Source organism: Cyclopterus lumpus, chromosome 9 (genome assembly GCF_009769545.1).
Source record: "Cyclopterus lumpus isolate fCycLum1 chromosome 9, fCycLum1.pri, whole genome shotgun sequence".
Classification (NCBI taxonomy): Eukaryota; Metazoa; Chordata; class Actinopteri; order Perciformes; family Cyclopteridae; genus Cyclopterus; species Cyclopterus lumpus.
Window position 1 is genome coordinate 2,015,334 of NC_046974.1, and position 16,319 is coordinate 2,031,652.

Sequence of the window (16,319 nt, forward strand, 5' to 3'; positions counted from 1 at the left end):
GTCTCCTGTTCCACCTCTTAGTCGAAGGATTACTTTATTATCCTTTCATCCGCCTGCAGGTCGTCATGGAAAGGTCAGACTCCCGGACGGCGTGAAGGCCCTGGGTGTCTTGGTGGATCTGGATCTCCTTAAAGGTGAATTACTGCGTTAGCGTAGTCCGCAGATTCCCCCCGGCTCTCAAACCCCGATGTTTATAAAACCCGTAGAGGTATCCTCGTGTTACCGACCCGTGACGCCTCTTTGCGTCATCGGCCGGGTCGCAGAGGTCGCGGTTTGGATCCATTCAAACCTGATCCTGATCCCCATCGCTGCACAAACGGGCCCTGGTCTGCAGACCAAACACCGGAAAGGACCCGTTTCCCTCTTCAGACTCCAGCTTCTGGTCTCACTTTGTTTGACTTTCTGTCTCCAGCGGTTTATGGGGTGTAATATGATTTTATGAAGACGCATGAAGTCCTCTTTGGGCTTTGGAGCAATTCAACGAGCTTCTTGTCAAATATTGAGCTCATCTGTCAGTCATTTAATATAAAATCTTTATAAATTCTAGTATTACAAAAGAGATCACTAAAATCACTAATTATCTTCATTAAAATTGATCGTTTCTTCATTTTATTAAGCGCAACCAGACAAATATATAAAGTGTTCTTCTTAAAGTCCAAATAAAGTTTTAATCAGTTGCTTTTATGAAGCTTTATGCAGAGGGTTTGTTCACAGCATTCAGCATATATAGCATATATTTAGAGAGACTGCCTCATTTGCATATTTAAACATTTATTTCTAGAGAACTTGTATTACAGAAGGTCTTAGTGTCAGTGATCCACGGTTGAAGCTTCATGGTGATGTCAGTAATTTTTATTTTTTACTGGAAGTATCACAGAAACATGACATCGTCCAGGCCAGAACAACATACATACCCCCCCCCCCCCCCCCCCCGCAGTGCCAACAGCATTATTAATAATGAATCACAAAGATCTCTATTTGATGGTTTGGTCCTCTCCGACGCTCTGACCCCACTTTCAGAAAAAGGAAAAAGGCTTTTTCAAAGAATTTTCTCGCTCGTCTCCAGTGAAGCACACCGAGAGCATCTCTGTTCGAAGAGGCTTTTATTGGAGCGAAGAGCACCTGACACCCCCCCTACCCCCCCCCCTCCCCATCTCCACCTCCCACCAAGTTGGAAAGAGTCTTCTGTGAACAAATGAAGGTGAAGAGCTTTGTCACCGGTCGGGCTGTTAAGATATGCAGGTCAAGGTGAAGGAAAGACATAAAGGATATTAATGGTTACTTCACTCGTATGAGAGTTATTGGAGACATCTCCAAGAGGGAAAGTCAGGGGGGGGTCAACAAAGTGGGTCGGGTTCATCCTGAGGGGAATATGAACGTGGGTGCAACATTTGGTGCTCATCCATCGGTCGGATGTTGATGATCCACCTACCCATCCATCCAGCCATCCATCCACCTATGCACCCAGTCACCTATCCACCCATCCATTCAGCTACCCATCCATCCAGTCACCTATCCACCCATCCATTCATCTATCCACCCATCCATCCATCCAGCCAGCTAACCATCCATCCAGCCATCCATCCACCCAGTCACCTATCCACCCATCCATTCAGCTACCCATCCACCCAGTCACCTATCCACCCATCCATTCATCTATCCACCTATCCACCCATCCATTCATCTATCCACCCATCCACCCATCCCTTCATCTATCCATCCAGCCACCCATCCATTGATTATCAAAGCTATTGATATTTATCCTCTTGGGACCATTGATGGCAATCCATCCCAAATCACCAGCTTGAAGAGCTTATGAATATGAAACCTTTCAAAGGCAGGAACACATCTTCTCTGCTCACTCACTCTGGGAATCAAACCTGCAACCTCGTAATCTGCATGCGGGCCACCTGGTGAGTAATCCAAAGTTTTGTCCTATCTCGTTTCCTCCAATGACATCGGGTCTCAGCTCCCCGACTGTCATCCCGAATGTATTCCAATAGGTCGATGAATATTCATCGCGCTTTATTAGCATATTGTCCAGGTTATTAGAATAAACAGTGACATACACATCGGCGTGAGGGGGGAGAATGAATCAGAGGGCACGCCGGGGAATGAGTGGGCAGAGGCCCGGAGGGCGACAGCGGGTCAGCATTCATTACCTCCATGAAAGAAGACGAGGAAGAGGTAGCGGCTAAGGAGACGACATAAGGAGACGACACAAGGAGACGCGGAGATTACAGTGAAGCTGGTGGAGTGTCTGGATTTAAGGACAGCTTGAAACGTATAAAAACTCCAAAGTCAGGAAGCATAGACTTCTATACAACCAGAGGAGTCACCCCATAGTGGTCAGTAGAGAGAATGCAAAAAGATGTCACATTGACCAAATTAACTTGGCGGCTTCAGCTCTGTCTGTGAGTGGACAGTAAACTCAGTGTTACATACTTTCAAGGAGCAGTGAGAGGATGCTAGCTAGACTTTGAAAATTACATTATTTATTTATACCTTGAACCATATTGGCTTTCTTTTCATTAAACGATTCAATTACCACTGAGTTTTAGGCCATGTGAGATTAACCAACCCAGAGCTGTGTGTAGAACCAAAAGAAAGAAAGGAAAGATGCATCTTTCCCTCACTTGGACAGGATTAGTGGCCCCTAATGGACTCGCTGGTTGCGCAGCGGAACCTGCTCGTGACCCTCCATTCCCGGCTGCACCGAGACGCCGATGCCGTCACGCTGCCGTGAGATGCCAGGTGAGATGAGGCTCCGGGATGCAAATGCGCTCCGAGATAATGTGCATGCATCTTTCATGGCGAACAGGCCAGCTTCGCTCCTGATATGACAACGAGCTCAGCCGGGCGCGATGCGATCCGCACCTTGCTCCTGGAACCGATTCAGTTCTGCTGGAAACGTCACGCTCTTGTCGTACAGAAGAGGATCCACTGTGTTGAAGAGAAAGATCTATAGAGATCTACAGCGAGGTCATGGTCCAGATGATCTGACGTTTCCATCCACAGCTTCCTCCCTCGCCATCTCAGAATGATGTGCAGACAACAGTGAGAGGAACAGCACAGCTGTAATGTCTTGGCTTCCAATCACTCAAAGAATTGATTTCAAAATACTGATGTTGGTTTATAAAGCACTAAATGGTTTAGGGCCAAAATACATTACTGATATGCTGATAAGTTATGAACCGTCCAGAGCCCTTAGGTCGTCTGGGACAGGTCTACTTACAGTCCCTAGAGTTAGGACTAAACAAGGAGAAGCAGCTTTTAGTTATTATGCACCAACAATCTGGAACAAACTCCCAGAGAACTTGAGGTCTGCTACAACTCTCAGTTCTTTTAAATCGAGTCTGAAGACTTTTTTGTTTCCATTTTAACCTGCAATTTGCATTCTATTTGCTTAAATCGAGTTTTCATTTTTTGTTATTCGCTTCTTTTATTCGCTTTTAAATGTTTTATAATGTGTTTTATGTATTCTAATCTTGCCCCTGTAAAGCATTTTGAGTGGCCTTGTGTCTGAATTGTGCTATATAAATAAACTTGCCTTGCCTTGCCTTGTGCCTTTTTAATTCTTTAATCTACCCATCCATCCACTCATCCATCCATCCATCCACCTGCCCATCCACTCATCCATCCATCCATTAATACGCCCGCCCATCCACCCATCATCCATCCATCCACCTGTCCATCCGCCCGCCCATCATCCATCCATTAACCCATCTACCCGTCCATCCATCCGCCCGCCCCTGAAATGGAACAGCTCACTCAAATGAAGCCTGGCGGGACCTTCAAGGACACAGCAAAGTGCAGGCTCTCCTAAAACTCTCTCCCTGTGACCTTCTATTGGACGCCGTCTAGAGAATGTGCTCTGCAGACGGCACAGAGCGTGACCTGCGACCTTCGGACTAATTGTCCCCCCACACAATTTATTAGTGTTTACGGTTGCATCTGAGATCTGACATTTGATCATCTTTTATGCCGTTAAAACCTTTTGAGTTCATCAGTGACTGATTTATAGAAGTACTCCCATTGTTTACTGCAGTATAAGTACTGTGAAAAGTATTGATTGATCAGTACATTGTTTTACTATATCTCATGTTTCTGAATTAATATTCCTGTTGCATTAATGTGTGTTGCATTGTGAATAAAATCTACATAAATAGTTATAAGATCATCATGTTTGTCCTGTGAGAAAGTAAAATATGAACCTCTGAGATGGAGAAGTAGAAAATAGTACGTAAAGTACATGTATCTTGACTTTGTACTTGTGTATAGTACTTGAGTAAATGTACTTGAGTTATTGTTGTTTTATTCTCACTATTGTTTAGTTCATGCTGCTAAAGAAGCGTTTAGTGAAGCAGGAAGAGGTTGGTGGAGAGTTTGTGTGTGTGTCACAGAGATGGGCAGATATAGATAGAAAGAAAGATAGAAAGATGGGAGTGTATGTTTTATTCATTTCTAGTTAAGTGCCATTGAGAGCTGCAGAGTGAAACCATTTCAGTGTCCTGTTAACCTCCAACATGGCCGACACATGCACGCTTTTGTTACATTGAAACTACAACGCTTCAGCACAATATCATTAAAATGGCTGTAATGAATCAAAACATAACACCTGACATGAATTCTGCTATTTATATTATTTTTTGTTAATTTGATGTATTTATTTAAATTAAAAGCTTCAAAATATATAATACGTTTTGAATGTTAAATCAGGGAAAAACAATGTTTCATATAAAACCGCCGTGATTAAATCGTTCATTGATATTTATATTAAAAAAAATATGCCCTATGACAATTTAATAAAAAAAATATAAAGTTATATATGTGTTTATATATACACGTACAATCATTTATGAAGGATGTATTCTTAAGTGAAAAGACTGAATCCAACCTTTTAGGTCCAAACCCTCGATGTGGAGCTTTTCAGTGTGTTGCTGCCCTCTGCTGGCGGCCGGTGTAATGGACCTGAGGACAGCGTTCCAACAAATACAAATGGTGGCCAGGTATCAAGCTGCTTCACGCCATTAAGTACATTTACAGAATTCTTTACTGTAAGAAATTAAAGACGAACATTTAGGGACCAAGATTTTGCCCAAAAATGCTAACTGGATGTTTTACTTTTAATGTGCATTTATATTTTAAGACATTTGTATCTAACATTTATTCATCCAGGAAAGTCCAATTGAGATTTAAAATCATTTCCGAGGGCCAAGTTGTACACTTAAAAAGGACAAGAGACATAACGGCAAATTAATAACAAAAACTAATGTGGTGAGGCAACAGCTCAGGTGCAGAGGAAGTAGGCAGGAGTCCAGGTACGGGGAAACAAAAGACTCTACAACATGGACTAAACACATGGAATCTACAACATGGACTAAACACATGGAATCTACAACATGACTAAACACATGGAATCTACAACATGAACTAAACACATGGAATGTACAACATGGACTAAACACATGGAATCTACAACATGAACTAAACACATGGAATCTACAACATGGACTAAACACATGGAATCTACAACATGAACTAAACACATGGAATGTACAACATGGACTAAACACATGGAATCTACAACATGAACTAAACACATGGAATGTACAACATGACTAAACACATGGAATCTACAACATGGACTAAACACATGGAATCTACAACATGGACTAAACACATGGAATCTACAACATGACTAAACACATGGATGTCACGGATCGAAGACCAGGGACCCAAGCACAATGGACGAAACGGAGGTAGTAAGAAATAGTCCTTTACTGAACAGAATATTTTCAGGACAAGACATGACCAATACACACTGGAGAACTTGGTCTCAAAACACAAGACAATCTGGCAGAGGACAAGTGCAAGTGAGGGAACCTAAGTAGTGAGTGACTAACGAGGGAATGGGTTGCAGGTGAGATGGGCGTGAGAACCAGGTGAAGGGAATGAAGGATGATCAGGTGTGAATGACCGGTCTGAAATGACAAGAGAGTTAATAGACAAACAGATAAAGAAAACAACTATTAACAGAAAGAAGGTGTGGAGCTGAACTGTTACAATGGAATGTACAACATGGACTAAACACATGGAATGTACAACATGGACTAAACACATGGAATGTACAACATGGACTAAACACATGGAATCTACAACATGACTAAACACATGGAATCTACAACATGGACTAAACACATGGAATCTACAACATGGACTAAACACATGGAATCTACAACATGGACTAAACACATGGAATGTACAACATGGACTAAACACATGGAATGTACAACATGGACTAAACACATGGAATCTACAACATGACTAAACACATGGAATGTACAACATGGACTAAACACATGGAATGTACAACATGGACTAAACACATGGAATCTACAACATGGACTAAACACATGGAATCTACAACATGGACTAAACACATGGAATCTACAACATGGACTAAACACATGGAATCTACAACATGACTAAACACATGGAAACATGGACTAAACACATGGAATGTACAACATGGACTAAACACATGGAATGTACAACATGGACTAAACACATGGAATCTACAACATGGACTAAACACATGGAATCTACAACATGGACTAAACACATGGAATCTACAACATGGACTAAACACATGGAATCTACAACATGACTAAACACATGGAAACATGGACTAAACACATGGAATGTACAACATGGACTAAACACATGGAATGTACAACATGGACTAAACACATGGAATCTACAACATGGACTAAACACATGGAATCTACAACATGGACTAAACACATGGAATCTACAACATGGACTAAACACATGGAATCTACAACATGACTAAACACATGGAAACATGGACTAAACACATGGAATCTACAACATGACTAAACACATGGAATCTACAACATGGACTAAACACATGGAATGTACAACATGGACTAAACACATGGAATGTACAACATGGACTAAACACATGGAATCTACAACATGGACTAAACAAAAGACTCTACAACATGGACTAAACACATGGAATCTACAACATGGACTAAACACATGGAATGTACAACATGGACTAAACACATGGAATGTACAACATGGACTAAACACATGGAATGTACAACATGGACTAAACACATGGAATCTACAACATGGACTAAACACACAATGAAAACATGACAATTTGGCAGGGACAAGGGAAATAATGGGAGTGTATATAAGGGGGAAACCACAGGTGTAGGGGAGACAGACACACAACTAACGGGTGTTACAGGCGCTATGTCCCAGAGGGCCTTAGGGTCAGTTAGAAAGAGATACGATACGTTAGGATAAGATGCTGTTGTGCGGTTCGCCTTACTTATCAGTTTGCAACTCTCTGCCCGTTTATTCAGAAAGTTTCGCTCATTTCTGTTGAAATGTGGAGGAAAGATATTGCCTCGCTTGTACTCAAGTAATTATCTTTGTTTGTTTAAATGCCCCATTTTCATTTTCTAATGATGTTGCTAATTAACGTGACGTAATATGTTAATAAAGTCTATCGTCATTTTTTTCTTATTATTATAGTCTGAATATAATTAGAAAACGTGGGCGTGAACATCATACATTTGAAAAGCATTGCTAAATATGCTCATACATACGCCCGAGTAAGCCAGTTGTTTCTGATCCCCCGATCCAACATGATCCAACATGAAGACTTAAAACAACCTGCCCGTATCAGACCAAAGCAAGAACCATCCTGGCCAGGAGACAGGAATCAAAGGTGGGCAAGTCTTAACAGAGAAAAGCTCTCAGAAGACTCTTCAGCCCGGTTGAAGGGTCCTACACGATCCGCTGCTGCCCGTTGGACCTTTGCCCGTCGACCTTTTGCCCCTCGACCTGACGTTGTTGGACCAAGTAAGTAAACATGAGCTTGTACGTGTCGGGCTGTCCAGACAGAAACTTTGGGTTCCTGAGAAACCATCAAAGCTCAATCAGCTTGAAGATCTGGTTATCACTAAACTATTTGGTCAACGCTAAAAGCTGGGTGCATATCATATTATGCGTTTTTCATTTTGTCATGTGAAGTTTCTCGACTTGAGAAATAGGAGACTCAAAAACAGTCTGAAGAGTCTGTTCTTTATTCTGTTCAGGGGCGTAAATGAGTGCAGGAACTACAACGGTCTATGGTCCAGACTCATCAGCCAAGACAAAACATCCCAGTAGCCAGATTACAGTTCACAAACAAGCAAAACCAAGAAGTGCATCACAACTATACAAACAGGAAACTTTACATAACTGCACAAAGTGTGTGGAAACGGCTGATAATATACTGCATGGTTATTATTAAAGGATTTAATGGTGTAATAAATATGTATTCATAGTTTTGGCCTCTATTTTGTCTCCAGATGAAGCTGTCGGTGTTGTTTCTGCTGGTCCTGCCGGCTGTGTCTGCTGCTACTCTTCAGGGTAGCTCACAGCACAAAAATGGTATTTCTTTGAAGTTTCTTCATCAAGAACAAAAGTATACTTGTGCATTACTTATTGAATATATCTAGACTGGGAAAAGCTGCTTAATAAGTCTTTTAACTCTACGATTACATATTTTCATAAAAGATGAAGATGATAAAAAAGACTAATGACCTCAGACTAATGACACAAATTACACTATTGACTAGCTAGAGTCGGCAACCTCCAGTCCTGAAGAGTGAAGTCAAGCTGCATTGTCTCTACTGACCACCAGGGGGCGACTCCTCTGGTTGTATAGAAGTCTATGCTTCATGTGTTAAAGTTGCATTCTCTCTCCTGACCACCAGGGGGCGACTCCTTTGGTTGTATAGAAGTCTACGCTCCATGTGTTAAAGCTGCCTTCTCTCTACTGACCACAACGAAAGCAGGAGTAAACATGTGTGAGGAGTGAATGGCAGCTGTAACTACAGGCTTAAGCATCCAAAAGTATCGACTTTCCAACCTAACAGAGCTTCATTTCAGTTCATAGTGGTCACAATAATCAAACATGACTTTTCATCTTTTTATCACGAAAGCGTCATAATGAGTCAAACAATAACCAAAAGACAATGAATTCTCCAACTGTAATAATTGATTGTGATCCACAATTTAATAGTGAAAATGAGTATACAGCTGACCAATGACACTAACACACTGTGCATGTGCTATTCCCTTTCTTTTACCCAGTCTCCATACTGGAACTGGCGCCAAGGGACAGGACGCCTTACATCACCTCCAACACAACGATGGTAACTCATCGATTTCGTCTGTCTTCTTGTGTGTCGAGACGAACGAGACAGGATAAAGCTTCCACCTTGTTTGATGGTAGCCAAAACCTGAAATGGGTGACATGGAATGGCTCTCTACCCGACGGAGCTATTTCGCTTCAAAACAACTATGCAAAACGCATCGACTACATCTGCAAGTACAAGTGTGATGCTGGTTTCTACAACCCCAGCAAGGGTAGTTACTGCAACTTCCCCTACGGCGACAAAGAGTATGGTGCCTCCCAGTTTGAGATCTTGGTGAACAGAGACCACTTTGAGTTACTGGAGTGGAAGGATGGCTCCCATGGGTCAGTGCCCAGACATGCAGTCAAAACTTGTTCCCATGAGAACATATATGTTGGAAAGAATAAGTACGGTCTTGGGAAGGTACATACTAAGCACAAGGCTTTCTTCCTTCCCTGGAAAGGTTCTGAGTATTATTACAAGTCCTACATGGTCCTGACCTTTGGAAAAGATGTAATCAGCGAGGAGATCTCTGACATCAAATACGACACTAGTACGAGAGTGTTTAAGTATCATCGCCCGGACTCCATGTTCACCACTAAAGTCATCAACAACCAGTGCAGACCAGTTGTGAAAACACCCACTCTCACAGGGAGATCTCAGAGAGTGAGCAGGTGGGACATCAGCGGTTCCTTCAGGTTGGGAATCAAAACAACCTTCAAAGGAGGAATCCCAGAGATCATTTCTGGAGGAATTGAGGTCAGCGGTGACCTGTCATTCACATTCTCAGGAGGACAAACTACGATAGAGGAGGTCTCCCACTCTATTCCTTTGCAGGTCATAGTCCCACCAAATCATTCCTGCAATGTCCGAATGGAGATGCAGAAGTACAAGGCCGATATCTGTTTCACTGCACGCCTGAGTCGCCGATACAGAAACGGGAAGACCTCATCGACGTACATCCTCGGGACCTATCACGGCGTCGACAATCGTGATGCTACAGCTTTGGCGGAGCGCTGTCAACCCGTTCCTGATGCCAAGGCTTGTCCCGTCAGGAGTTCATAAGGCGGTTCAGTGTTGAGCTTTTCTAAAATGACAAACCATCAGGACCCAATTCACATTCTGGACCATTTTAACTCTTATTTCCACATCACCATATACATCTTGAACAGGTAAACCAGCCATTATGAAAAGATATAACTTTGAAAAATCACAACTTTTTTTCATGCATGTGTTGTTAAATACCTAATTAATGACACCCAACTATAAAATGCTTTTCCTGCAAAAAATGCTGACAACTGACGATGCTGCGAGCCCTCCGCAGGCAGCACTCGATGGATGGACTCGATGTCAGGGAGTGAAGTACCGTACATGTGGGTCCTGACCCAGAGAAATACAGTATATACAGTATAATTTACCATATTTAACACAAAGTATTTAAATAAAGTGTGCCTAAACAATGCCTTACACATACATACCCAGTACATGTCTGGCATAAATGAAAGCAGTTTTTTGCCCCGAGGGAAATTCCTGCGTGCTTTCGAACGTATATCACATTATGTATCATGTGTATCATCATGTTTTCTTCATGTCTAATGGTTAAGTTGTTGTGAAACTGTATACAACTAAAACTCAGTGTAAAGAGATTAGCCTGAAAGAATATGAAAACTTCTTTTGTGTGTACATTTTTACAGTCACAGACATTTTTGATTGGTTGTCAGAGAAAATGTTGAGTTAAAACCATGATGTACTATAACCATTAAAGTTCATTAAAGTTTATGTTTAGTGTCTGTCTGCATCTATTGAAACCAAATACAGTGTGGACTGCAAAGCTATGCAGTCAGGCATCTATTTAGATCATCACTGACAGTAGTTCAATCAGGAGAGAGTTTAACTATAATTTATGACAAATACATAACCTTTGAACAAGTCTTTGGCCATTTAGAGTAATAAATATAGAGACAATGAATGAAAAGGAGTGTAGAGAGTCTTCCTGACTGAACTTCCACTATAATGGGAATCCCGGGAACTTTGTCTTCCAGTCCAGTGCCTCTGCACTTATCACTTCAGAACAGTTAGCTACTTACAGGACTTTCAAATAATCTTATTTGTGTTTATTCATCTCTTAACCCTTATTCTGGATAATCCCATCGACATTTGGAATTTATTTGACAAGGTTTAAGTTTAAGTTTCACCACTTAAAAACACAGATAACAAACATAACTCTAAAACTTCCAAAAGTTTAAAAAAAATTCTACTTACTTTGTGAAAACAAATTTCACAGACAGGACATTTTCATTTAGTGTCAGGACCATGCGATGCTCAATTTATCTTTAATCCTGTTTTTTAAATCTAGCATGATTATAAAATGATATAGTTTAAATTGTCTTTGAAGAAAAACTAGCAACAGAATCCACAGCAGGAGTACGCTGTAACTATGCAGCACTGAAAGTGACACTTGGAACATATTTTATCTCTGCCTATCACGATATAAATTACTGTACATTCAAGGAAGCTCGCACAGACTTTGGTGTCTTGCCCGAGGACCCTTCACCATGCGGAGGAGCCGGGGATCAAACCACGATCTTCTGATAAGGTGACGACACTTCCTACTTGATCGGATATTAAGTTTGCATGTTATGTGATATTTTACATTATCAATTAAATACATTACATTACATGTCATTTAGCTGACGCTTTTATCCAAAGCGACTTACAATAAGTGCATTAAACCATGAGTCCAAACTCAGAACAACAAGAATCAAGCAAGTACAATTTCTTCAATAAAGTTAAACTACAAAGTACTATCCGTAAGTGCCATTTAAGTGCTACTAAAGTGCTAAACAACAAAGTGCTATCGGTAAGGGACATTTAAGTGCTACTACGGCGTTTAAGTGCTACCTATTCAAGGTATAGTCGAAAAAGATGTGTTTTTAGTTTGCGACGGAAGATGTAGAGACTTTCTGCTGTCCTGATGTCAATGGGGAGCTCGTTCCACCAATGAGGAGCCAGCACAGCAAACAGTCGTGATTTTGTTGAGTGTTTAGCTCGAAGTGAAGGAGCTACAAGCCGATTGGCAGAAGCCGAGCGAAGTGAACGGGCTGGGGTGTACGGTTTGACCATGTCCTGGATGTAGACCGGACCCGATCTGTTCACAGCGCGGTATGCAAGTACCAATGTTTTGAAGCGGATGCGGGCGGCCACCGGTAACCAGTGAAGGTCGCGGAGGAGCGGAGTAGTGTGGGTAAATTTCGGTAGGTTGAAGACCAGTCGAGCAGCTGCATTCTGGATGAGCTGTAGAGGTCGAATGGCATTAGCAGGTAGACCTGCCAAGAGGGAGTTGCAATAGTCCAGCCGTGAGATGACCAGAGCCTGGACCAGAACCTGTGCCGCCTTCTGAGTGAGAAGAGGTCGTATTCTCCTGATGTTGTACAGCATGTACCTACAGGAGCGTGTTATTGCGGTAATGTTAGCAGTCAGGGAGAGTTGACTGTCGAGCGTCACACCGAGGTTCCTGGCAGTCGGAGTCGGAACCAGCACTGAGTTGTTGAAGTTAATAGTTAGGTTGTGGGTGGGAGAGCCTTTTCCTGGAAGGAGGAGAAGTTCAGTCTTGTCCGGGTTAATTTTCAGGTGGTGAGCGGACATCCACTGAGAGATTTCGGTCAGACAGGCAGAGATTCGTGCTGCTACCTGTGTTTCGGATTGGGGAAACGAGAGGATCAGTTGGGTGTCGTCAGCATAGCTGTGGTAGGTGAAGCCATGCGAGCGAATGACAGAGCCAAGAGAGTTGGTGTACAGAGAGAAGAGAAGAGGACCAAGGACTGAACCCTGAGGGACCCCAGTAGTCAGAGGACAAGGCTCAGACACAGATCCTCTCCAGGTTACCCGGTAAGAGCGGTCGGTGAGGTAGGATGAGAAGAGTGAGAGCGCGGTGCCTGAGATACCCAGGTCCTGGAGGGAGGACATGAGGATCTGGTGGTTCACTGTGTCAAAGGCAGCGGAAAGGTCTAGAAGGATGAGGACAGAGGAGAGAGAGGCTGCTCTAGCAGTGTGAAGCTGCTCAGAGACAGCAAGGAGGGCAGTCTCTGTTGAGTGGCCTGTCTTGAATCCAGACTGGTGGGGGTCTAGAAGGTTGTTACTGTGGAGAAAGGAGGAGACTTGGTTAAAGATAGCTCGCTCTAGAGTTTTGGAAAGGAAGGGGAGGAGAGAGACAGGTCTGTAGTTGTTGACTTCAGATGGGTCGAGAGTGGGTTTCTTCAGGAGAGGGTTGACTCTTGCCTCCTTCAGAGAGTTAGGGAAACAGCCGGTTGAGAGGGAGGTGTTAATAAGATGGGTGAGAAAGGGAAGAAGGTCCGGAGCAATGGACTGGAGAATGTGAGAAGGGATGGGATCAAGGGGGCAGGTGGTTGGGCGGGCAGAGGTTACCAAGGTAAGAACTTGATTAGGAGACAGGGGGATAAAAGAGGAAAACAAGGGGGAAGAAGGTGAAGTTACTGGAGGTGTAGTTATGGAAATACAAATGTTTCATGAAGTTTCATTTGTTACCTGGTAAATGATTTGTTGAAAAAAAGAAGAAAAAAATCTATGAAAACCAAGTAGTTTTATTGTGATTTAATATATATATCTAGGCATATCAATTATAAAAGAAGGTTTGTTTTTTGCTTAACAATACATCGTTATGGGTTTCCCACATGCAATTGGTCAGGTGTTGTATTTCATCATTATTTCAGGGACAGGGCGTGGGATCAGGTACAGGCTCACAGCGATCCATCACAGCTAGGATTTCTCCCATTTGGACACCTTTGTAGGTCCCGGTGATGGACGTCCATGTGGTCTCCCCGTTGCTGTAGGTGCGGCTGAGGCGTGCGGTGTAAGGGATTTCTGCCCCGTACTGATATCCCACCATACTGACGCCACAGGACTGGTTTGGTGGGACTTTGCACTCAACAGAAACAGTGTGGGTGGTGGACTCAATATAAGTTGTCCCCTTGGTGAACTGGAGGGTCGTCTCCTCGCTAAACCCGATTCCTATGGAGCCAATTATGGGGATTCTAGCAGTGATGCTGGTCTGGACACCCGCTGTGATAGAAAAGCTGGTGTCCCACCTTTGCTCCACTTGGTATGTCTTTGAGAGGGTTGCTGTCCCTGTCACTGTCTGGCACTGGTAGTTGGTGATGGCAGACTTGCGCATGGTCTCTGGAGGATACTCAATGGGTTTAACCCCATCAGTCTTATACTTCACTTCAGACAAGTGCTCACTGTATATTTCTTTGTTTAAGGTCAGGACCTGGTAGTACCTGTACCAATACTCAGAACCTTCCCAGGGAAGGTAGAATACCTTATCGTTAACATCCACCTTTCCAAGACCATACTCGTTCATCCCAACATATACTTCTTTGGAGCAGGTCTTGACGGAATTCGGAGGCACTGAACCGTAAGAGCCATCCTTCCATTCCATAAACTCAAAGTTATCTTTGTTCACAAGAATCTCAAATGGCCATACAAAGCTATTGTACTCTTTCCCTCCATATGAGTAGTGGCAGTAAGGACCTAAGTTTGGGCTGTAGAAGCCGGCGTTGCACCAGAATTGGCAAACGTAGTCGATGCGTCCAACATATTTGTTGTAGATTGAAATTGCTCCATGGGGCACAGAGCGGCTAAAGATCTGCCACTCCAGATTGGTTTGATTGATGTTAAGCGAGGCGTCCCGTTCCAAAACATACCGGTCGAGTGTGTTCTTAATCTTGACAAGAGTTGGAAGAGCTTGACTTGTAGATCTGTTAGCAGTGATATTAGGAACCCTGCCCCCCAGACCTGGGTCCAGCAAGAGGGCTGTGTAAAAGCAGGAAAGAAAGTTTGAGTATAAACTAAATAACATCAGTAAAGTATGTTTTATTCCTACTGCCTTTTGGAATACAGATTTTATAGAGGGGGGGGGGGCACATGTGGCAAACAGTCATCAAATATAACGCAGATCAAATCCAGTGAACCTCCATAGCTCGTAGCAAGCTCAAGTAAAACAGATGCTGAACATGTTTGCTAACCATCCATAGGTGCCAACATCAACTTTCATATTATTAAGTGACTCTCCTATCTAGGTGTATTTTTAGGTGCCTGATGAAGTTTGATGTGGACAACCCAGTACCCTTCATGTTGAAGGTGTTGCATCAAGTGATTCTTTGGTCTGGGCCTTGTGTTATTATAGCCAAAGGTTATGACTAATGGCACAGCAGAATATGCTGGCCATGGTGTTGTTGATGCAGTGGCATGTGCACCAGATGTGTAAGGTTACGCATTATAGTAAAGGGAATAACATTCAGCTCGACAATCATTTTATTCATGTTTTGTACGCCAAACAAATATAGATTATACACAAGTCCCAAGTCTTGTGTCCGAGTCGAGTCTCAAGTCTTTTGAGGACAACTCTCAGGTCAATCGAGTTGCTGTACTGTGCGAATGAGGTGCCAAAAAGGTGAATTTCTTTCGGGGGATCTGGTTCCCTGATTACCATTCATTTAAGGCCGAGTCCCGGTCTCAGTTCTGGTTTAGGGTCCTCTGCTGCTTGTCGTCCCGTCTCTCCCCCGTTTATCCTGTCTATCTCACTCACTATCAAATGCAGAAATGCCCCCCCAAATAAGAGTTATTTAAGTTATAGTAAGAAATAAAAAATAGTTTTGCATTGGTTACAAATTAATTTAGCAAAATTAGTCTTCATTTGTTGTCTTTTTGTTTTAAAACTGGAGCATTTATGGCATTTTCACAGATTACGTTCATCACCGCCTTAGAGGGAAGCCTAGGGATTGGATTCCTTTGTGGGGACCTTGAGGTCGATCACGGCCAACCGGACCGAACGCCACAGAGCAGTTGAGTCGAGCTTAAAGAACCCAGCTGTGATCTAAAGCTACGATGTAGCATCCAATCTGCCCCCGGCTAACGTTTGGTCCGACTCTCATGGGACGGGAGGAGGTGGAACCCAATATTTACATCAATGATGCTTTGCAGTCAAACAGTCAAATGTGATGGACAATGTTCCTTCACGTTTAATTTGTTATATTATAATCGGTAATCATTTTGTTGCTGCTGTTTACGTTC

General features: G+C 42.8%; 2 protein-coding genes across 3 annotated transcripts; one reads left to right on the plus strand and one right to left on the minus strand.

The window, feature by feature from the left end:
- The first annotated feature begins 7,639 nt into the window (after positions 1 to 7,639).
- LOC117736445 (natterin-3-like) lies at positions 7,640 to 11,006 on the plus strand. 2 transcript variants are annotated; one of them, XM_034541794.1, is made up of 4 exons: positions 7,640 to 7,905; positions 8,142 to 8,295; positions 8,397 to 8,478; positions 9,184 to 11,006. In XM_034541794.1, exons 3-4 carry the CDS (start codon positions 8,397 to 8,399, stop codon positions 10,290 to 10,292), a joined length of 1,191 nt encoding a protein of 396 aa, XP_034397685.1. In that variant the 5' UTR covers positions 7,640 to 7,905; positions 8,142 to 8,295; the 3' UTR covers positions 10,293 to 11,006. The 2 variants fall into 2 exon arrangements, with proteins under 2 accessions (XP_034397685.1, XP_034397684.1); XM_034541793.1 differs by lacking the exon at positions 8,142 to 8,295.
- Positions 11,007 to 13,913: 2,907 nt separating this feature from the next.
- On the minus strand, positions 13,914 to 14,937 carry LOC117735832 (natterin-3-like; the record flags this gene model as incomplete). The annotated part of the gene is made up of 1 exon (XM_034540719.1): positions 13,914 to 14,937. A coding segment is annotated over one exon (984 nt), but the record flags the coding sequence as incomplete, so codon positions are not given.
- Between the last annotated feature and the right edge of the window lie 1,382 nt (positions 14,938 to 16,319).